The following is a 25237-nucleotide window of genomic DNA, read 5'->3' on the forward strand; positions in this document are numbered from 1 at the left end:
CTCCCTTGACATACTTTGTGGGAGCCAATCAAATGGATCGGGATACCCAGGGCCTGGGATTAAAGGGGAAAGAAAATGGCCAATATGAACTTATGAGGTGTGTAATTAGGGTTGGGCTGCTGAATCCATTCCAACCATTAGTTATCAGTAAAAATGACTCCTTGGCCACAAAAAAGGCCTAATTGGCTAAGGCTTAGCCAATCATGTCATTTGAGTTCACCTGTGTCCTGTTAGCCCCTATGTTTTAAACCCTGTGTTTGAGTGTTCCTTGTCAGATTGCATCATGCTATCCTGTGTGTCATGATGTGTGCTTACCCACCTGATCTTGAATAGTTTTCATGAATTTCATGACATTTTCATGAACACCTCATAACGTTCATATTGGCCATTTTTTATGTTTCCCCCTTTAATACCAGGCCCTCGGGATACCCAATAACTTTGATTGGCTCCCACAAAATATGTCAAGGGAGTTGGGTTTGACAATGTTCAGAGGTGATAGTAGACACCTTTATGAACACATTTGTGAAGAAAGCTAGAGATTTAGATTTAGTTCCCAGATTGGTCTAGCAATAGGCTAACTTTCACTAACTATTTCAGTTAATTGAATAATACATTTCTTACGTGCTTAAACGGTTGTGGAAACTAGATGCTTCATTCAGGTTGTGAATCAATAATGCAGGAATGTACGGGAAACTCGTTCATTTCCTCACCATTGATCTCACTCCTCATCCCAACTGCCTTCCGTTCCACTGACCCCCAACAATGACCTTTAAGACCTCGTCAACTCAGGAGAAGAATGCACCTTGGAGGGATGTTTCACTTTCAAACATGTTTGTGGTCTTGGTTTACCTTTGTTTGTGGTCTTGGTTTAGCTACGTTTTTAGTTTACTACTTATTATGCCAGTGGTTTCCAACCCTTCTCATACCAACTACCAAGGTCCATTATTTATTGGGCATTTGGGCCACAGAACACCATTTGATGAGGTTTAGCCTCTCAGACCCAAAACATAAGAATATTCTTTTGTTGTTGGATAAGATTTTGTCTGTGATTCCATGCTGTATTGATGTGTTAGGAGAGATAACAGGCAAACGTTGATCAAAATAACGATTCTTCTACATTCTATAATTGTAGACTTCTTGTAAATTTAGTAATGCAGATGTTTAACAATAATTTAACTCTTGAGAGTGAAAACACAGCTTAACCTATAATAATACATCATCATTTATCAGTTAATTCATGTTTTAATGATCCACAAATTGTCACTGTCGGACAGAAACACACCTTGTATCTCCAAGTTTCAAATTTGCAAGCGAGCACATTTGTAGATCTGCTATTTAGATGTACTGTAACTCCAGAAGTGGACAAGAAATCTAAAATAATTGCTCTATTGATTAGAAATTGATAATTGATATATTGTTAAAAAATATGCTCCTCGTTACATTTACGATCAAATGTCTTATAGCAGGTACACCAACGCAAACAAAGCTGATTCAGACGATATAGAACAAAAACTAAGTACTGTTTTTGTTGCTTTTTTGCAATTTTATTATATTGAGAGAACCCAGATTGGATCCGCAGATCCGGATCCGGATATTAAAATAATGAAATCAACAGGAAGTACCGGCATTCGTAAGATGCTGCATTCAAGTTCAGGAGAGTTTGGACAAGGCAATTCTCTTTAAAGCCGCCTTCAGGTATGGAAAGAGGGCATTTGCATTTCTTTCACCATAGTAAACACTGCATTCATGGTCTGGAGAGGGCAATTTTTACAGACGGATAAAAGGGCAGGGGCTCACGCCCAATTTGATGTCTATGTGTGCCTTTAACAGTGACTCTGCAACAATGTAGCTGACCACGCTTGGTCATCTTGTAGCTGGTGTCGCTGCGAGTGTGACCGCAGCATTCCTCTGTCCTCCGGTGTTTTCGGTGACACAGGGCCGACCTCTGCAGTGAAATCCTTTATCATCCCTGCTGTGTACTGGGACCCAACCTGTGCCTGTCCCAGCCTGTCCCACCGCATCCACATCAATCTTTGATTGATGATGAAAAGACGGTTCAGGCAGACACATGCCTGAGGATGTGTAGCGCCAGAGAATAAGGACTCAGACCTAGACAACAGATAAGCAGACCGACACACACACACACACACACACACACACACACACACACACACACACACACACACACACACACACACACACACACACACACACACACGCACTAAAAGCACAGTCACATACCGAACACTTCAGAAGTGTCAGCATCCCATTCACTTGTGTTTTGGAGTGTCCGGCCACAGTGTTTTGACCTCTCGTGGTTCGGGACGCGACGCCTTCAAAGCATCTGAAGACGCGGAGCTCGCAGTGTCGGCGAACTTTGACCGGCCGCCAGCCAATTAGCAGAGCCGTTGTTGACCGCACTTATTGGCAGCCATTTTGCTTGCACCTTTCTTTCAGTGAGCCCAGCTGTTAGGCAGTGGTGTAAAGTAACTTAAAGGGATAGTTCACCCCCTGAACATGTACTTTTTTGTTTTTTCTATTAATTACTCACCCCACACCATGGCTCTTTGTGTCTCCATAGGGAATAAGAGATAACAATTAAAAGATAAAATCCACCAGGCTGTTGATATATATATGCACCACCATTCTAATTTCTTTATTGTGTTTTTTTTTGTAATTTATTTAGGCAAACTTTATTGTAATTTTCTAACTAGTTTTCATACAAAAGAACTATACGAAACAAAACAAAAATACACACCTGCACCCTGAAACGTATACAGTACAATTCCTATACCTCTACATTAGCACAGATCAGTTGAAAAGACGCAGAGATGGTGTTCTGGTATAGTGTTCTGAAGCTGTTGACAGGTTTGTACTAAAAATAAAAAAAACAACGCCAAAACAAAATAGCATAAGGAGGAAAATACTTTGAGCTGCAAATGTCGAACAGAATTCCCCAAAACCTCACTTTCCATCCACAGATCATCTCTTCCAGAATTTATACGGCTGTACCTCAAACCGTCATGGTCACAAAATCCTCTGGATTGCAGCGTTAGGATTTACGGGACAGGGAAGAAGTCCAATTCGGGCAGCCGACATGGAAGTCATACTTCCTTGTGTGTGAGTGACTGAGCGTAAATGAGAATGTCTCCATGGGGTGAGTAATGGATAGATAAAAGTCATGCATTTACTCAAGTACTGTACTCAAGTACACTTTTGACGATTATTTACTTTATAAGTATTTCCAATTTTCAGTACTTTTACTTTAGTTACTAGGTACTTTGTAGACGTTATTATTATTATGTATTACAATGTATGTTTTATTATTACAAAACATACATTGACCGCTCGCGATGCGACGCATTATGAGCTTGTAGTTTTTGTTGCTATTTTCAAAAGTACCGGGCATTCTAGAGATAACTTAATTTTCTCCAGGCTTAAAAAGTACATCACATCATTGAGCCAGACTGAGTGAGAAGGTGGCTTTGGAGATTTCCAGCATAGCAAAATTCTTCTTCTGGTTAATAGCGTTGCAAACGCAATGATTTCCATCTTTTGATTTGTAAATTGCAGGTTTGGTGATGTGCCAAATATGGCCAGCAATGGTGGCAATGTGGCTTCGAGAATTTCGGACAGTGTGCAAAATACCAAGGACCAAAACCGTTGCAAGTGCGGGCACGACCAGTACATGTGTGTCAGGTGTGCTTGTGGCAGGGCACAATGGTCACACCTTGAGTCGGCCTCAGGGTACATTTCAGCCAGGGACATGCTGGGCCCTTGATTCAACCCGGGAAAAAGAGTTGGAGAGGCCCTCATTGCACGCTATAGAGAGAGATCTCTCTATAGATCTCTCTATAGCGCTGCATGCTACTCAAAGATTTGCCATTTCAGATCATGACAAGTGACAAGCCAGTGGGCCAATTACATGAGTTATATTTCGTCGTTGTCAGGTGGAAACCTTGTATGTCCAAAACCGTTTGTTTTGTATTTATCATTTTAAAAATGATTTAAACTAGTGAAAACAGCCGATCTACAAGCACACAACGCCTCGCGGTTGTAGATCTGCTGTTTTCACTACTTTTGTGCGACGGCCTTGTATGATGAAGCAGGGCTTTGCTTTGCGAAGAAATCTACAAATTTGAAACTTGGAGATATGAGGTTTCTGCCTGACAGTGACGATTTACTTTGTTGGCCGCCCAGCCCCCAAAATGGAACAAAGGCAGACATTTTATTTTTATTTTTTTCCTAATGGCTGGCCTGGACCAGCCGGGAATGAACCGGCCGTTCGGGAGTTGTCCCGCTTTTCCCAATGGCCAGCACGTCCCTGATTTCCAGCTACCCTGGCTGCTCTAAGGTGGGCTCTATGTACAACTTTAAGTTGAATCAAACTGAGGCGGGTGCATGAGGTAGTTGAGTTAACTCTATATAAGGCGTCTGCCCACCACTCATCAGACAGCTCTATATTCAATTCTCTCTCCCATTTATGTTTTACTTGTTGTGTGTTAGCAACAGTAAGGGATGAGAGATGAATGTGTTACTATTTGAAATAAATCCATTCTCTGTTGGAGATAATAACAGCAGTTTTTCCCACTTCTGACTGTTAGGAAGATGTGGAAATGAATCACAACGTTACAGATTTGGAGAAATCAAAAAAGGTTATCAGTAGTAAGGTTAAATTCCGCACAGAGGATGGAAAACTATTAAATATATTATCCTTGTATAAATCCTTAAAACACCTAAGTCCTCACCTAAACCAAATGGACCCTAACTCATGCCACCTATTAAAGGATGGGTCTATGATAGAGGGAGTAAATAAATTATTCATTTTGATGGGCGAGTATATGGAAGGTGAGAAGAATTTAAAGTGACGTCGAAATTGGGTCCACATTTTTTTATGTTGACAATACTATCGGATTCAATGAGTATCGGGAGGGAGATAACAGAAGAGAGGAATACACTAGGGCTGGTAGGGAGGATAAATGACACGACTGAAGCTCCAGAGAGTACCAGTCTGTGTCAGGTGCGTGTAACCAGTAGTTTATTGCGACCGTTAGGGAGCAGTTTACTACCAAAACCTCCACCGGCCGTCCGTCCATCACACGTCACACGTCACACCTTTGTTTGTGTACGGTGTGATGTCATATATCTTCAGTATGACATCACACCACATGTGTACACAAACCTTTGTGTACGTTGCTGTGGCAACAGTCTGTTGTTGCTGGTCTGTTAGTGTACGTTAGCAACCACCTTAGCAACCATGGTTTTACCCTAGCAACCAACTGTTTACCCTAGCAACCAACTGTTTACCATAGCAACCATGTTTTTTTACCCTAGCAACCAACTGGGCATAAAAGGGATTCTGTTAGGGATCTCCATATATGGGCATAAAAGGGATTATGTTAGGGATCTCCATATATGGGCATAAAAGGGATTCTGTTAGGGATCTCCATATATGGGCATAAAAGGGATTCTGTTAGGGATCTCCATATATGGGCATAAAAGGGATTCTGTTAGCTGTTAGTGATCTCCATATATGGGCATAAAAGGGATGCTGTTAGGGATCTCCATATATGGGCATAAAAGGGATTCTGTTAGGGATCTCCATATATGGGCATGAAAGGGATTATGTTAGGGATCTCCATATATGGGCATAAAAGGGATTGTATCCCAGATGATGCCCTGTTAGGAGATCCACACTAACAGAATCCATATATGGTCCTACCGACAGCTGCTATAAGCCAACCCTGGTGATAAGGTCTGAGTCGAAGAAATGCTTCTTTCCTGGCAAGAATTGCAACTTTATACTGTAGGGCTCGTTTGTGTATTGTATGACATCACGCCACATCATCGGCTGAGGACTGTGTGATGTCATCATATCTCCATATATGGAGACATAAGTTGCTCATGCCCAAATATGGGCTGGTGAGGTCAGACTTAGTGTGATGCGTAGGTTATCTCCATATATGGAGATTCAACTTCAATGAGTAACCATGGCAAACTGTCAACTGCCCGTATGTCTTGATAATTGGTAAAACAAACTTTTGGCCTATTTGTGGAGATAAGCGACCAACGGTCGCTTATCTCCCGATTAGGGAGTCTTACTGGTCTTCTGAATATTAGCTCTCCAGTAATAGTTCGACCGTGTTTGACCGTGTCCGTACACACACAGTTTGTAAATGTTCCATTTATAACTCAGAGAGTGTTACATGGTTACATTTGCAGGATCCCCTGCTCTCTAGGAGGAATTAACATGTTTAGGGAGTGTGTGTGTGTGTGTGTGTGTGTGTGTGTGTGTGTGTGCGTGCGTGCGTGCGTGCGTGCGTGCGTGCGTGTGTGTGTGTGTGTGTGTGTATGTGTGACCACACAAGAGCAGATGTAACTGACCAACAGAACAGGCTTAGACTGTCTGACTTTGTCTGTCATTGTTGCTTCATCGTGTGTGTGTGTGTGTGTGTGTGTGTGTGTGTGTGTGTGTGTGTGTGTGTGTGTGTGTGTGTGTGTGTGTGTGTGTGTGTGTGTGTGTGTGTGTGTGTGTGTGTGTGCGTGCGTGCGTGTGTTTGTTTTTTAGCTGACAATTTCGAAATATCGAAATATAAATAATGATCAGCAGTCTGCCCTGGAGAGGTGATTAACTTGCAGAGTAGGGTTAGGGTCAAGAAGGTCAAAGGTCAAACGTCACGGTCAAAACCGAGATCTGGCAGCAAATTTCCATGAACTTGCTGGGAACGAACGACCAATACGTTCTCCAGCTCTTTAGTAAACAGAAAGTTGCTGTGAATCATGCCCCGATGACGCTTTAACTGCAGATATACAAGGAAAAACTGAAAACGGTCGGATTAAAATGCTTCTTATTAAACAATATGGAAGATACAAGTAATTCTGCTTGAGCGTACCATATCCGTGAGCCCTCCTCAGTAAGCTCTTATTGAAATGTGAACGTTTGTGTAAACTTACAGTACGTTGCAAATTGGCTAAACTGCTCCAAACCAGGTTGAACTTATTCTGTGACGGTCGTGAGATGCGACCGTCATGTTTCAGGGCTAGGATTGACCCATGTTACAGATCAAACAATCCATAGCAATTCCTATTGAAATGTAACGCTTTACGTTTTCAACAATACAGTTTTTGTTTTAACCGACAACAACAACAAAACACAGCACCTTTTAGCACTCAGGATACAACGGCGTAGGAGGAGTTTATTGTCTCGCATTTGTGTCTCTGTGTTGTGTGTTGGGTCGAGCCAGAGAGTGGCTACCCCACATTTTCCATCTTGACCGCACAATTGTTTAGACGTTGTGTCCCTTTCCTTTCCTCCACCTGAGGCCCCGCCCCCCCTCCACCACAAGCTCTGTCACTCCAACCTCTCTCTCTCTTTCTCTCTCTCTCTGTGTTTTCTCTTCAAAGCCTGTCTCCTCCTCCGCTCTTCGACCCAAGCTTGATTATGTCCCGGGTCCTTCTCCTGCCACAATGTTTAGACAAAGATGAAGACACAGAGACGTTCAGACTGTGGTCGGCCGCCTCGCCTCTCTGACTTACCGTGATGTTTTGCCTCAGGGGGATTTTAAAGTCTCGAGACGCGATCCTTAAAAAGACAGAATGCAAAACGGTCGGCCCCTGCTGCCATTGAAGTCCGAAACAGTGGGTGGGACATCGTTATTCTTTTGGCATTCACCGGGCTGTTGATATAAGCACTAACATTAGGATTTCTTTATTGTGTTCTTAAGTTAAGATTAGTTTAATTTATTTAGACAAACTTCATCATCATTTCAAATTCAAAACATGACCGACAGATAATGGCAATAACACAAACAAATACACAGAAATATAAAGATGCAAAATAACTAATAAAAAACTAAACAAAAATACAAACCCACCCTAAGACGTATACAGTACAATGCCTACCTCTACGTTAGCACAGATCAGTTGAAAAGATGCAGTGATGGTGTACAGCAGGGGTATTCAACTAAATTGTTCAGGGGGCCACATTGTCAGAAACCCAAGTGGCCGGGGCCGGACTAACGGTCCCAGCCGAGCGCAAATGTAAACGTGCTTTCTTGTTTAGAACCTAGCCTAGCTACATCACACTAGTGATGGCCAACCATTTGGCTTTGATGCTATAGAATAGATGTCGACCTATTTGACAGTGCAGATAGCCTGACACTCAGGCTGAATTGCATTTCGTTTCACTCCATTATTCAGTCTGAACGTGCTTTCATCCAAGGCAATTTCTGGGATGGGCGTTGCTTCTGCGATTGGTTCACCGTCTGACCAACACAACAGTAGCAAAGCTGATGATGTAGTGTTGTCATGTGGCTGGCTAGTGGCTAGCCTGTTGCTTTCTAGTGCTACTTGCTAACCAAAGAAACAGGCAGAATAGGAGCACTACGAACTAGTAATCAAACACAACATAACATGTCTCCTACTGATGTTTCATAGCGAGGTCGATACGATCACATATTACCGCGACGGGCGACACAATGTTTATGTTTGGGAATGTTTGGACGGATTTCCAAACGAGGAAAACCTCTTCAATGAGAGCAACACCAGACCCCTGAATCGCAGAAACAACATTTTAAAGGGGTGTGGCTAGCGATTCAGGGTCTGAACCAGGCTACATTGCAGACACATAATTGGCTTCTTTGATGCGTCAATGAGGATCATCCACTTAAATTTCATATCACACAAACCTATAACTTTCACTAGCCCCCCCAAAAAACGATTTTCAATTATTATTATTATTTGTATATATTTTTTTTCTCCAAGGGCCACATGTTGAATACCCATGGTGTACAGTATAGTGTTCTGAAGATGTTTACAGGTGTTTACATTTTGGTAATGTGAAAACAGAACAGAACAAATAGCTACACTTAAAAAAAAAGAAAAAGAAAACACACAAAAAAAAAATAGCATAAGGAGGAAAATACAACTTTGAGCTGCAAATGTCGAACAGAATTCCCCAAAACCTCACTTTCCATCCACAGATCATCTCTTCCAGAATTTATACGGCTGTACCTCAAACCGTCATGGTCACAAAATCCTCTGGATTGCAGCGTTAAGCTCTACGAGACAGGGAAGAAGTCTAATTTGGGCAGCCGACGTGGAAGTCATACTTCCTTGTGTGTGAGTGACTGAGCGTGCATGCGCGCGTGCGTGTGCGTGGGGTGTTCCCAGGGAGGTGGATGCTGTTTTGGGTCACAGCGTCTCTCCCTCTCTACCCAGAGTGTCTCCACCATCCATCATAGCCTCGTTCCATCCGTCCGGCGTCCATCCATCCATCCTTAGACCGCAACCTCAGAAGCTCTCATCGCCTCCCTAGCTGCTGCCAGTGTGACCTCTCCACAGCCCTCCATGTGCAGGGCTGTTTGTGAGGGAAGGAAGGAAGGAAGGAAGGAAGGAAGGAAGGAAGGAAGGAAGGAGGGAGGGAGGGAGGGTTAAAGTGAAGGAGCAAAGATGAAGGGAGTGTGAGTGAGAAAGTGAATATTTGAGCAATTGGGAAAGTGAAATTACTTTTCTGCATTCATCCAGCAGAAGTATTTACTCAGTGGGGAGCTGTCTTGGTCAGCTACACTCCGCAATAGGCTAGATGGGCGAGGTGACCTTCCGATTGATTGATTGATTGATTGATTGATTGATTGATTGATTGGTTAAGTCAAGGTGTGGGTGGAAGGGCTCCAGTAGCTCAACAGTAGAGGACAGTATAATAAATGAAAATAAAAGTTACCAGGGCACTTCAAAATATCAAATCAGTTGGACTACTCAATTATGGCTGCATGTTTTATTAAACCCATGTCGCCCCTGTTTGTGCAGAGACTGCAGACCTACTGAAATTGAGTGCTCCAATTTATTTAGGTAGTCTTTTTGATTGACACATGTATTGATAAAAGTCCATGTACATGAACATACTATCTGTCGAAATAATGAAACACAAAGAAGCTTAGAGCTTATTTCCATCGTGGTCCTTTATCCACTTATACCCTGTGCGTGACTGTGAAAGAACCATTTCTCCTGACCAGCCCAAGGTAAGACTAAGACAGTCAGATCATGCTTTTATAAACCCTATTATATTAAGCCCAAAATGGTTCTGCCGCCGTGTAGAACCGAACCGCTTTTAACTTTAAAAAAATTCATAATTTTTTTTTTATTTAAAAAAAAAAAAAAGAAAAAAAGGATTTTTCCGGCCGCGCTTGGCGCGGCCATAGGGCGGCGCTATACTACCTCGCCTAGGGCGCAATATAGGTACCAACCGCCACTGCCTCCGTTTTTCCTCTACACACTGATCTCTTATAGCTCATACTAACAGTATAGCCTACACGTTGCAGTGATGCGGCGTTTGCTTGTAAATTTAGGTTGGCTTTTTTTGCAGAATGTTCGCCGCCAAAATAGGGACTGGTTCATGTGGTTAATGTCTAATATAAGCATTTGGAGCTGTGCGGTATGTACTTTGGAATAATAATATAGATTGACACTATACAGACACTATACAGTCACAAATCAAGAATCAAGAAATTCCAAGAGGGGTTTATTTGCAGCTAAAAAAGAAAAAGGAAAAAAGGCCTACTCATGAGTCTCATGTGAAATGTGAAGTTTGGCTTCTTTCAGAACCAACTGTTGGTTGGCCAAGTGAGCGGTTCGGGTTTTTCAATATTTTGTGACTGGTCAGGCATGACAGAGACATTGCATTTCAGATGGCACACTTCAAAAGCAAAATGCCAGATGATTATTCACAGAGACTCTCTCTCTCTCTCTCTCTCTCTCTCTCTCTCTCTCTTTCTCGCTCTCTCCTTTGGGAAATCCCTTCTTCCCTGTTTACTGAAACAGAGTTTGAAGGGGATTTTTGTTTTTAAATCTGGTAACAGATTTCTTTCTTTCCTGTGTGTGAGTGCGCTACCTTTACACGACCTATTGCCCATAGGCTGTCTTGGTGTCACATGGTTGCTGCTTCTTCTTTTCTTTGGGGTTTATTGGTGGTTGGTGTAACCTTAAAGGTGCATTACCGCCACCAACTGGACTGTAGTGTAGGTAGATCAGGTGTCAAAGTAGTTAAATATGAGAAACTGCATGTAACTAGTGCGTCGCTCTTATGTGATAACAAAATGATATAGGCCTACGTTGCCTTTTCCTAAGATACCTGACATTGTGAAGTCATGATGTTATGTGGTAAAAAAAACATCATCATTTGGACATATAGCCTACAGTAAGTTAGAATATTATGAAATATACATGAGAAAGAACACCAACACTAACTTCAACACACCAATCCACCAGATTTTATATTGACTGTGTGTCAATTCTTGTTTAGCATCGTGGCTCTCAAAGTGTGGTCCTTGAGGTGGTTCCAGGAAGTCTCCGGCTAAATTGTGGATAGGAACCAAATGGACCCTCACAGATGGAACTCTGAGAAAGTGCGAATGGCACCGTGATTGGAACTGTCAATATTGAAAAATCTGAACCACTCACTTGGCCAGCCAACAACTATAGAGAAAGAAGCAAAACTTGACTTGAGTATAGGCCTACAGTATGTGCTGCAAATACCCCCCCCCCTTGGAATTTCTTGATCCTTGAGTTGTGAATGCACATACACACAAACACTGTAGAAAGCCATGATGTCATATGGGGGTCCCAATCATGCAGACCACCATAAGCCACTATTTCCATTCATGTGCATATAGAGCCTCTAGGCCAGGGGCTGCTAGAAAAGGTTTTTAAAGACTGAGGGGGCTCTATTTTGATTGTCTTAAGTACCAGCTCTTATGCTTTAACTTAAAGGCCTGTCCATACTGTCTCCGACCACCAAACCTTTCGTCGGAAATGTCCGGTTCAACTACACAAAATGACGTCACTCGCATGTTCTGAAAAGCATTTTCCCGAATTAGAGTTGGGAAAGCTGCACGTCGGAAAGTCGGAACTCTCCGACAAAAGGTTAGGTGTTAAGGCATATGAGCTAGTACTTAGAGCCTTAAATTCACCATTTTTTGGCCTTCTGGTTGGTCCCTGACTGACCAGCCAGCAGGCTCTATCTGCCTTGTCCCGCCCTGGTTCTGACTTTTTTAAGTTGAATTAGCTAAAACATACTTTTTGGAGAAATAAAAACGTGCTGAGTCACTATACTGCCACTGAGCAGCTCCATTTTACTGAAACCAAGTTTGAAATTAGAATTTAACCCTTTGCCGTCCGAAATAGAATGGTGGTTGGTAGATTAGCCGTGAAATTTCTATTATTGTATTGTGATCTGAGACATAATATTATGTTTATAAACATGAGCCCGCCGCCCCTCCTTCTTGGACAGCGCCGTTGTTTTTTCTTTTTTTTCCCCCCAGGTCATTAGCTCACCGTGATTTTCTCGATCTCCGTTGGGATAAAGTGGTGGTTTTGGCCGAGCATCGATCTCCCCGTGCGTTTCGCGTGCGCGATCCGCGCGCATAACGATCCATGCATATAGTCCAGGAGTGACTGAACAGTCGATATGTCCACTTTGGATAGCCTAGCACCTAGCACTCCAGCTCTGCTAGTGCTAACGTCCAAACAACAAGTGGGTGGGAGGAAGGAAGGCTGAAGAAGGAGAGGCCATGAGAGTCACTTCTGTTTCATGTCAGAGCAGCCACGAGCCACCGATGGACGAGCGGTGACTAGGGAAGGTTAGACGATCGCCGATTTTCGGATCAAAATCATTTATTCCGGTTTTAATGACAAAGTCCGGGAAAGTACGGCGTGGCTGAGACTCCTTGCTGGGATGTGCGATATACTACGGTTTTAACATTAAGTGGCTCCCCGTGGCTTACAAAGTGTTAACACACAGAATAACAATACGAAGCAACTTAATTAAAATGGTAGTGGATGGAGTGTCCCACCGAGTGTCCCACCAAGACACAGCAACCAATGGGTGTGAAGAGGGGCGGGACAACAGCGTTGACAAAGGGTGAATTATAGTCATGTCCCCTTATCAGGGAAAGAGTGATGTGTTGTTCTTGTCATAGCTACCCAGGGCAATAAACTGCACCAACGCTGAATTTATTGTTGTCACAACTGGAGACTCTTCAAATGACTGAGTGGAAAATTGAGGGTAGCGAAGAGAAGGAGAAGAAAAGAAAAACACGGCCATGGCAACAGTGGCAGCCGCGGTCAGCCATTGGCGGTCCCAACCACAACAGACTGACACACCCCGACATTGTCTTGTTGTGCTTTGTATCCATCGAGACAGACAGACAGGCACGCTTCAATATAAAAACTCCTGAGTGTTAAAAAAGAATGAAGAAAAAAAGAAAAATCTTCTTCACCCTTAAAACTAGGACACGCGAAGAGTAATTTCATCTCAGCAAACAAATGTGACTTGGCTCCGCTAGTCTACGCTGAAAGGATGATTTAGCCACAGAGTGAAGAAAGGAATGCACCATTTTCGCATCGACAGTCAGAGAGCTCTTCCGTCAGACTTAAGGCCAAGCGTATTTCCCTACGGATACCTCCTGATATTTCATGCTTTGCAACGTGATCAAAGGCACGCGGCACGGGGCTGTCCGTGCCCTTATCAGCAGGCAGGGATACATGCCACCGTTTGAGAGACAGATAAGCGGTGACAGTCTCCGCATACCGCCCTTTGTTTGCGCAGGTGACCCATTGACCTACAATGAGCAATCAAACACCTCACCCGTGCGGCACGTGTGTGTGTGTGTGTGTGTGTGTGTGTGTGTGTGTGTGTGTGTGTGTTAGAGAGTGAGAGAGACAGAGAGAGAGAGAGTGAGAGGGGATGCCACATGGGGGGTGGGGGGTGGGGGTTGAAGTCATGGGCGTCAATTGGGTATGGCAGGGGTATGCAGCTGCCATACCCTGGGTCCAGGGGGGAAATAAAAGTTACTTTTAAATATAAACCCATGAATGTCTCTTTGTATCTGTGTTGGTTATTATGTTGTTAAATTACAGTAAAATAACTACAAATGCAAAATTTAACAAAATGGTCACTTTAACAAGGTATTATAATTATATTCTCCACACTTTTATTCTCCCCATCTTGACAAGATGGTATATTCCCAGGTTCCGTAGGTCAGCTGCACAGGTGCAATGCATTATTGTTAATTGTGGCACGTTTACTAACATGCCAAGTTTAGCTGCACTTGAACAACCGTTCCAGGCTGCCATATCCAGCCCAAGAAACTGTAGAAACGGGGGAAAGAAAATTAAATGTACTTCTTAAAATAAATGTATCATGCCTGTTGCTAAGGTATATGGCAACATGACACCAGACACCTTAGCTTTTTCTGATCTGACGCCACTGGTTGAAGTTGCAGTTGAATTTCAAACTTATAGGAAATTGTGCGTGTTTCAAAAACATTCGCCCCTGGCTTGTAGACTAACAGAGGGATATACTGACCGAGGAATTCTTTATTTTTTCCCCCCTTTTTTAAAACGCAAACACAGACCCACCCAACTGCTGCTGCTATACAGTGAGGTGTACTGTAAGTATTTGCTGAGCTATAATGTGTCATGCGTCATGCCTATATGTAAAAAAACACTTAGGAAATTCCTCTCCACGAGTCCTGTTATTCTTGGCAGCGTGCGGTGCATTCCTACACCTGGCCAGCGCTCTTGGAAAACAGCTTTCCTGTAGCGCGAGAACAGTACCGCTTCTATATCGCTATACTTTCCAGACAGCGTAGGACGTTGGTTCTCAACGTGGGGCCTGGGGACCCCTGTTTTTTTTTTCTATTTTCTTTTAAGGAGTTTTCAGGACGTCCCCAGCTAAATGTGGGTTTTCAAACTGTTTTGACTGAGGGCACCCATGTAAAAAAAAACATTTCATCCATGGCACCCCTGACTTACAACCGTTAATTTTTAGAATCCTACATCATATTATGCGACGTAAATATGCGTTGTTGTTGTGAGCTTGTAGATCTGCTATTTTTGGTGAAGAGAGTTGGCCGTAGATGGAAAAAAGAACTCATCAAGTACAGTGCAAATCAGGTCTGTTTTTACCAGTGAAGTGATGTTGATGTATAGTGAAATATTATCAGATTATTTTGAGGGGGAGGCTCTCTCCATTCCGACATGTCGCCACTCCGAAATTGACTTCTTATTGTCGGAGTGGCGACACTCCCATGGGCCTAAGGCAGGGGTCGGCAACCCAAAATGTTGAAAGAGCCATATTGGACCAAAAAAAAACAAAACAAATGTGTCTGGAGCCACAAAAAATTATAAAAGTCTTATATATTGTCGTTGTCGGGTGGAAACCTTGTATGTCCAAAACTTCGTTTTGTATTTATCAAAAAAATGAACTAAACTAGTGAAAACAGCCGATCTACAAGCACACAACGCCTCGCACCGTGAGGCGTTGTGTGCTTGTAGATCTGCTGTTTTCACTACTTTTGTGCGTCAGTCTTGTATGATGAAGCAGGGCTTTACTTTGCGGGGGGAAAAAAACATACAAATTTGAAACTTGGAGATACAAGGTTTCTGCCCGACAGTGACGATAAAAAAATCGTTAAAACAATTCCATTTTCATACATTTTTGAAAAGCTCCTGGGAGCCACTAGGGTGGCGCTAAAGAGCCGCATGTGGCTCTAGAGCCGCAGGTTGCTGACCCCCGGCCTAAGGTTTAGGGTTAGGGTTAGAGATAGGGTTAGTGTCGGAATGGAGACATGTCGGAAAGGAGACATGTCGGAGTGGAGACATGTCGGAATGGAGACATGTCGGAAAGGAGACATGTCGGAATGGAGACATGTCGGAATGGAGACATGTCGGAAAGGAGACATGTCGGAAAGGAGACATGTCGGAAAGGAGACATGTCGGAATGGAGACATGTCGGAATGGAGACATGTCGGAATGGAGACATGTCGGAAAGGAGACATGTCGGAATGGAGACATGTCGGAAAGGAGACATGTCGGAATGGAGACATGTCGGAATGGAGACATGTCGGAATGGAGACATGTCGGAATGGAGACATGTCGGATCATGTCGGAGTGGAGAGATGCACACATTCTGAGGCGCCCTGGACTGGCATCACGGCACCCACTTTGGGAAACCCTGCAGTAAAACTCAGGTCTGTTACTCTGAGAGGAACCACCAACAGTTGGTTCTCTGTTACTCTGAGAGGAACCACCAACAGTTGGTTCTCTGTTACTCTGAGAGGAACCACCAACAGTTGGTTCTCTGTTACTCTGAGAGGAACCACCAACAGTTGGTTCTCTGTTACTCTGAGAGGAACCACCAACAGTTGGTTCAGGTCTGTTACTCTGAGAGGAACCACCAACAGTTGGTTCAGGTCTGTTACTCTGAGAGGAACCACCAACAGTTGGTTCTCTGTTACTCTGAGAGGAACCACCAACAGTTGGTTCCCTTTGTACATTCTCAGAGTTAAAGATGGGTTGCCATGATTTTCCCCTCTATAAAACATGATTATCTACTATTATGATTATACTAGGAGGAAGAATTTTTCCAAAAAAGTGTACAGAAAGAGTTAAAATTATGTTTTTATGTGGCCACACCCACCAGTTCATTGGTATGCGTGGTTGTCATGGTGGGTGGTGACCCAGCTGAAGTTAGCCACACCCACATGTGTTAGGGGAGGGGTTGATTCTATGATGTAATAAGTATGGGTGTTTTTGGAACAGCACGTCTGACCCAGCAGGTGGCATCCTCCAGCTAAAAACCCAAATAAAAAGAGAATGCATAATTGCTCATAACAATCACACCAGGGGGTCTAGTACTGTCAACCTCCTAGACACATGAAAACCAGAGAAAGTACAAAACTGTGGCACCACCTCTTTAAATTAACACTGACTTTTACCGGATATTGGGGTCCCAGGTATTGCAGGTTACATACAGACACGCATAGACGCATACATACACAGTCACGCTAAGGAGACAGTGTGACCACCGCTCAAAAATAAAGCTGGTGAATAGGTACTCTTTCCTGATTCGCTGAAATTGGCAACAATGTTTACTAAAAGAGCTGGAGAGATGGGGGAGACAGACCGCTGTTAGGTTAGCCTCTCGTCGCCAGACTCTGTCACACTGGGAATTACATTTTGCGTACACGGACGGACGGACATGATGTGCCGTCTCTCATAGTAAACTGCGACCTTCGGTTGCAATTAAATTGGGGACCGTAGCCTAATGCATGTCAAATGGGAGGTCCTTGAAATTAAAATGGTTGAGAATCACATATTGAGCTGTAAAGATTAACCACTTCAACTCACAATGCATTGCGCTGCGACGCATTGTGAGCTTGTAGATCTGCTATTTTCAAAAGATTTGTATATATTCTGAAAACTTGAAATGGGACATTCTGCATAATGAGTACTTTTACTTTTGATACTTTTAAGTACATGTTGATGCCAATGCTTTTGTACTTTTACTCGAGTAGGCTACATTTTGAATTCCAGACCGTTACTCATAAAAGAGTAGGCCTATTTGATTGATTGATTGATTGATTGATTGATTAATTGAAGACTTTAAGTTTGCATAGGGAAAGTACAGTTTCATGACAGTACAGTTCACTGGTCAAGTATAAAAGGATACGTCGTCTTTGGGCTATTCCTAGTTGGCTACATTGCAGCATTGATACTTTTACTCAAGTAAGAAATATGAGTACGTTTTCCACCCACCACTGTTTACATAGAGGTTGAGATCACCGAGAGGGAAGGGAACCCAACGGCGCTAGGACCACAACCACCACCACCACCACCACACACACACACACACACACACACACACACACACACACACATACAACAACAGAACGAGCCGTGCCAAAATACGCACGACGCGCACGGTTGGAACAGCCGAGGCAGATTGAGGAGGAGGGCTCAGACAGACAGACAGACAGTCAGTCAGTCAGCTCACACAGGAGGAGACGCACGGAGCTCTGTGGCTGCTCGGCTGCCGCCGTGCCGTGGAGTGGAGACTGTGGACTGTGGACGCATTCCACTGACTGAGTCCTTTCTCTCTGAAGAGCGCTCTCTGGTTTCGTGAGACGATCATGGATCCTTTATTCGCCCTGGTCCTTTTCGCCGGACTCTCTCGGATCGTAAACGGTGGAACTACTGCGATGATGGGGCTGGTGATGGGGATGGGGATGTAATATCGCGTCGTTTTGGTTTGTTGTTTGTCCCCCAAAGTGGATCTATTATTATTATTATCACAGTCTCGTCTTGATGGAAAGCATGTCGCCGCAACAGGGAACGATCGGGCAGCAGCAGCAGCAGAGCCAGAGCAGAGCCGGCTCCGAGGCTCTGACAGCGGGGAGCAGAGTCAGCGCTCCGCCGGAGAACAAGAAGGTAGAGAGCCTGAATACCTTTTCATGTCGAGGACCCCCGAATTGACACTTATTATTAACCACACAGACACAGACCCCCATTTGAAAAGATATTCCAGGGACCCCCCAATGACAGAATATTGTAGGAGTGATTCTTAACCATTTTGACATATAATCAGGCTACGGACCCCCATTTGCCATTGGCATTTACATCTCTGAGTGAGACCCCAATTTATTTTGTCAATTCAGTGTTAAAGGGTCCATTTGGTTCCATGTGTACACTCTCAGCGTTACAGACCCCACTTGGTTCCTAACTATCATTTAGCTGGGGACCCCCTGGAACTCCCTCAAGGACCCCTGGGGGTCCCCGGACCCCACTTTGAAAACCAATGTTGTAATGAGCCTAAATGGGCGATTTGACTATAGTGCTAAACTTATCGCGTTAACATCATTAGGCTATATTGATTTTTCAGTAGGCTAGCCCCATGTTTATTGATTATTGAATAGATTGCTGAGTCCGTGTTGTCGTCAGAGATTCCAGCATGTGGTTCTGTTTTGCGTTCTGTTCCCAGAAACGGTTGCTTCACTTTCATTATTCTTACAGATGCGTTCAGACATTGTTATTAGATGATCCTTCATCCTCTTTTAAGGCTACTTTTGACTGAATTACACATGGTGCCACATGCGTCCAAACCTGCTTGGGAATCAGATCTAGGCAATTATTTACCAACATAAGCGGTCCATTCTCCTATAGGGCCTATAGGATAATGGGGATGATGATGATGATGATGATGATGGTGATGATGATAATGATGATGATGATGATGATTATATTATATGATGTATCTATGGGTAGGCTATTGTGTTGTTGTTGCCACGTGAGAGCAATTTCTGGATCACTTTATAAAGTAAATGAACAGCAAATCCTATCACTTAAAATGATTAGGTTTGAAAGCTAATCATTTAGTGGAAGAGACAGAGTAGATAAGCCTGATAAGGTGTTGATGATGACAGTCTGCTCTAGCCAGTGTGTGTGTGTGTGTGTGTGTGTGTGTGTGTGTGTGGGGGGGGGGGGGGGGGGGGGGGGGGGGGGGGGGGCTATGCCTCGTTCATTCCAGTGCGCAAGGGTGTCACTTTCCACCAATAACTGATCTACAAGCTAACACCTTAGTTTGTAGATCTGTTCTTTCTTTTCTTCTTGTTTTCTTTCTTTTGGAGCTAAATGATTATAGAAACCAAATGGACCCTTATGGGTCTGTAACTCAGAGAGTGTACAAATGGATCGAACTAAATGGACCCAAATGAAGGTTGATTTTACAATATAAATTGGGGTCTCAGAGATATATTTTGTTCTTCTTTCTTCTTTTATTTGTGCAAGAAGCAACCCTATAAGGCTGTATGAATAGCCTAGTAAATGAGGTTTTCATTCACATCTTTGTCAGCATCAACAAGCACGCTGCAAAACAGACGCGCTTATGGAGCGATGTTGCGCTTCCACATTATATCAGATTACTGATCACATTACTGGCCTATATAGGCTGCTATACTGCTTGCACTTGTGGGCCGCAGTTTATTTATCTGTTTTCATAGTAGACCTATTAGCCAATGCTGATCTGATTGATGGAGATTTGTATACTTTTAAAATCGTATATTGAGGAAAGAAATGCTGATATAATGACACAATGCAACATCACATAGGCCTACATAAAGATACATAACCTACATAAAGTGGTTCCTGTGCAAATAAGCCAAAAAGCTCACTAGGATCTCCTTTTAGTTGATCTTGTACCAGGCAGTGATTTGCACTGTCATGAAACTGTACCTTTTCCTATTGCAAACTTCTAATAAATTCTTCAATCAATCAAACATACGGTAGCTCTGTTTACACAATGCGGTATGTAGGCTACCCCCTCCAACTGTATAGGCCTATATTATGTTCCACATTTTCAACTGTTTTTATTTATTAAACACACTTGCATTTGGCAATGTAAATGTATATTTTCTCATGCCAATAAAGCTCCTTTGAATTGAAATTAAATTTGATCAGGCTCAGCGAGGTGCTGAAATTCTAGTAAACAGCGCCCTCCTCCAGGTGGTGTTTTTAACTTGCAACTGCACCCTACAAATACGTGTAGGATGAAATGGAATAGGTTAGAAACGGACATTATATTGCCCACCACTGACGTCACGTATGGACATTTGACTTTGGCTTTTAAGTGTGGTGGAGTCAAAAACAGAAATCCCCCCATCCCCCCATCCCACTCGTCCCTTTCATGCACTACTATGCTCGAGCCTCACCTACAGTACATAATAGATACTGTTGAGGCTGATCTGCACCTATTGTACATAAATATATACTGTGAAGTTTTTGAGCGGTGGTTACACCGTCTCCTATACGTGGCCGTGTGTGTATGCGTGTGTGTGTGTGTGTGTGTGTGCGTGCGTGTGTCCGTGTGTGTGTGTCTGTATGTAGCCTGCAGAGCCTGCAGTACCTTTTCTGGCCACACATGTTAAGGGAGGGGCGCTGTTGTTCAGGCCAGAGACACACACACACACACACACACACACACACACACACACACACACCGACCACCGCTCAGTTCACACGGGTGTGATTTTAATTATACCGACCTGTTGCACATAGAACACACGTGAAGTTGTTTATAAAAAGTTACAGTACAGTAGCTACTACGGGGGAAAAAATGCCATTGGTGTATAAAATACACCAAACTTTATGCACATGTACAGCTGAGATGCTTTTCTCATTGTCTTTGCTCTTTTTTTTTGCACTCTCTTTCTTTCCTAAGTCATTATTACTTATTATTATTATCTTTAGATGTGTTGTTTTCTGTTGTTCTGCTTTATTGTATATATATCACTGCATTGTCTGTAAGGATGCCGAACAAAAGACGTAACAATAAAGTACAACCTTGAACCTTGAACCTTGAGAAAAGACAAGACAGAAGCCTCCTCAAGTCCATGCACATTCTGTCAGTGGCGATTGTGCAACAACAGGGTTCCGCTTTCACAAAGTCTGTTGAGCATATATAGCTATTATAGTTGGAGTTACTGGAGTATTTCACAATAACTGGAAAGCAGTCGACCTGTCAGCTATTCTGATGGTAGGCTTTGCACACATACCGGTAGCTCACACAGGACAAGCCTTGTCTCTATGAATGTAAATAGTGGCATAGAGGCCAAGAATTTACGTTGAAATGCTGAACAGCCGCATGCCACATCCTGCTCCCTCCTCCCATGGATAACAATCTGTGTGGTGATGGTTCTCATGTGCCAGAGCTCTAGAGCTACCGTGAGTTTATATAGTTAATGTAGCTTGAGATGAGCTTAGATTATAGATGAGGTAGCCTATACCAGTGTTTCTCAACCACTGTGCCTGGGGACCTTTGGTGTGCCCCTGAGAAGGGCCGAGTGTGCCCCTTGAAACTGCTTGAAAGCCAGTATTGTATTTATCATTTTAAAAATGATTTAAACGAGTGAAAACAGCCGATCTACAAGCACACAACGCCTCGAGGCGTTGTGTGCTTGTAGATCGGCTGTTTTCACTACTGTTGTGCGACAGCCTTGTATGATGAAGCAGGGCTTTACTTTGCAAAGAAACGTACACATTTGAAACTTGGAGATACAAGGTTTCTTCCCGACAGTGACGATATTTACACCTCCGTATTATGTTGGTGTGCCCATGGATTCTTGGGACATGAAAAGTGTGCCCATGCAGAAAAAAGGTTGAGAAACACTGGCTTATACTGTAAAACAGTGGTTCTCAACCTTTTCAGGCCGCAGCCCCCCAAATAATCATATTTTAACTGGTGACCGCCCCACCCTGACGGGCACTAGGAGTTGAGGCATTACATTTTGTATAACTTGGTTCTATTGTGAAAATAGCAGATCAACATCGGCTATTTTCACAATTTAAATTGGCTGTAAAATACAATATACGGTCATAAACCTTAATAATCCTTGATGGGTGGATTTGGATGTTTTATGAATTAGCGTATCCAGATTATCTGTACAGTGTATGCAATAAAGCTGCAATCCACAACTTATTTTACAAAATAAAATGTTATTTCGCGGAATCTATATTGTAGAGCAGTGATTCCAGGGACTCTGTGGGTTCCTTTTGGGGGGTCTAAATTGACCCACACAAGTGTTAACTGACAGTGTACAAATGGAACCAAATGGACCCTAACGGCAATTATTTTTTTGTCGTAATCGAAAATGTGGAAAAATGTTCATGTATTTTCCAACATTTAAAAAGAAAAGTGGAAATAGCTGATCTGGCGACGCGCTGTGAGCTTGTAGATCGGATCCACCAAAACCATCAATGTTCTCTTTTATGTATTGCCTAAAGTTGTCAAATATGTTTTTTTATATTTAGGTTATGTGTCACATCTGCAACTTCAAAGCCTACAAGACAAACAGAAATGTAATTGTCAATGACAAAAACACAATTAAATCGTTAATTGCAATTATTGAAGTGTGTGTGTGTGTGTGTGTGTCTCTGTCTGTCTGTCTGTCTGTCTGTCTGTCTGTCTGTCTGTCTGTCTGTCTGTCTGTCTGTCTGTCTGTCTGTCTGTCTGTCTGTCTGTCTGTCTGTCTGACTGACTGACTGACTGACTGACTGACTGACTGACCGCGCACAAGTCCAACCTTTCCCCCCTCTACCCCTTGATTTACGTTACCGAGGAAAGGAATGTGTTTACTTCTGGGTCACGTCTAAATGAGGTTACGAACGGACGCTTTATTTGATTTCTGTCACTTTTTTTTTTCTTCTTCTTTTTTTTTCTGCCCCTTTCCCCAGATTGAATGAACGTACTGTATTGTAGGAGGAGCAGTTATTTATCTTTCTGCCTCACGTGGTTTTGGGGGTCTGGTGTAAATAGATTAGGTTTGGAATGGAATGGCTGTGGTGGCCATAGGGGATGCCTGACATACCGGTACCACACAGACCAAAGCTATGCTTCATCTTCATCAGTTCTGCTGTTGCAGTGATTCTGAAAACATTGCCATTGTCAAGGACCCCCCGAATTCATAATGTATTTGCCCCCCCGGACCCCCATTTGAAAAGACAATGGGGTTATGGCGGTTCTTGTGCCAAATTCATTCACATTTGTTCGAGATGTTTTGAAAACAGCACATCTATTAGCTGGAATAGCCGACGTATAGGGTTACGCTGATTTCGATGCGTTGAACTTCATTGAACCAAAGGTTTATCTTATCTTTACAGAGCTTCCCCTCTTAATGTCTGTTCATCCTATACAATACTTTGCTTTTTTTCCCCAACCTCCATCTCGTACCCCTCGTGTTTTTATTCAGCTTCTCTCTGTGCATGCACACACACACACACCACACGCACACACGCACACACCACACGCACTCACAGTCACACACACACACACCAACCACACTCGCACACACGCACGTTGATCCGTCTAATTTCCTGTGTGTCCCTCTCTGTGTGCAGAAGATGAAGACCCTGGCCCAGAGGAGACAGTCTGCGCCCTCCCTGGTCATCAGTAAAGCACTTACCAAGTCCAGGAGCATGAGCATGTCCAGGTAACCATCACCTCCACCCACACGCCTGTTTATATCTCCTTTAGTGTCCATGTCCAGGTAACCATCACCTCCACCCACACGCCTGTTCATATCTCCTTTAGTGTCCATGTCCAGGTAACCATCACCTCCACCCACATGCCTGTTTATATCTCCTTTAGTGTCCATGTCCAGGTAACCATCACCTCCACCCACACGCCTGTTCATATCTCCTTTAGTGTCCATGTCCAGGTAACCATCACCTCCACCCACACGCCTGTTCATATCTCCTTTAGTGTCCATGTCCAGGTAACCATCACCTCCACCCACATGCCTGTTTATATCTCCTTTAGTGTCCATGTCCAGGTAACCATCACCTCCACCCACACGCCTGTTCATATCTCCTTTAGTGTCCATGTCCAGGTAACCATCACCTCCACCCACATGCCTGTTTATATCTCCTTTAGTGTCCATGTCCAGGTAACCATCACCTCCACCCACACGCCTGTTCATATCTCCTTTAGTGTCCATGTCCAGGTAACCATCACCTCCACCCACACGCCTGTTCATATCTCCTTTAGTGAGCATGTCCAGGTAACCATCACCTCCACCCACACGCCTGTTCATATCTCCTTTAGTGTCCATGTCCAGGTAACCATCACCTCCACCCACACGCCTGTTCATATCTCCTTTAGTGTCCATGTCCAGGTAACCATCACCTCCACCCACACGCCTGTTCATATCTCCTTTAGTGTCCATGTCCAGGTAACCATCACCTCCACCCACACGCCTGTTCATATCTCCTTTAGTGTCCATGTCCAGGTAACCATCACCTCCACCCACACGCCTGTTCATATCTCCTTTAGTGTCCATGTCCAGGTAACCATCACCTCCACCCACACGCCTGTTCATATCTCCTTTAGTGTCCATGTCCAGGTAACCATCACCTCCACCCACATGCCTGTTTATATCTCCTTTAGTGTCCATGTCCAGGTAACCATCACCTCCACCCACACGCCTGTTCATATCTCCTTTAGTGTCCATGTCCAGGTAACCAATACCTCCACCCACATGCCTGTTTATATCTCCTTTAGTGTCCATGTCCAGGTAACCATCACCTCCACCCACATGCCTGTTTATATCTCCTTTAGTGTCCATGTCCAGGTAACCATCACCTCCACCCACACGCCTGTTCATATCTCCTTTAGTGTCCATGTCCAGGTAACCATCACCTCCACCCACACGCCTGTTCATATCTCCTTTAGTGTCCATGTCCAGGTAACCATCACCTCCACCCACACGCCTGTTCATATCTCCTTTAGTGTCCATGTCCAGGTAACCATCACCTCCACCCACACGCCTGTTCATATCTCCTTTAGTGTCCATGTCCAGGTAACCATCACCTCCACCCACACGCCTGTTCATATCTCCTTTAGTGTCCA

At 43.6% G+C, this 25237-nt stretch overlaps 1 protein-coding gene across 1 annotated transcript in view; it reads left to right on the forward strand.

Annotated features, from left to right (window-relative positions):
* Positions 1 to 17958: 17958 nt before the first annotated feature.
* The window catches only part of LOC308308148 (rho GTPase-activating protein 20-like), a gene marked incomplete at its 3' end in the record, with an annotated part of 57415 nt that continues 50136 nt past the window's right edge, over positions 17959 to 25237 (forward strand). Inside the window, 2 exon segments of the mRNA XM_080753513.1 lie at positions 17959 to 18267; positions 23728 to 23813. Of these exon segments, the coding sequence (XP_080609639.1) occupies positions 18145 to 18267; positions 23728 to 23813 (209 nt within the window). The 5' untranslated portion in view covers positions 17959 to 18144.

This window comes from Nannobrachium achirus (genome assembly GCF_963921795.1).
Source record: "Nannobrachium achirus genome assembly, chromosome: 22".
Classification (NCBI taxonomy): Eukaryota; Metazoa; Chordata; class Actinopteri; order Myctophiformes; family Myctophidae; genus Nannobrachium; species Nannobrachium achirus.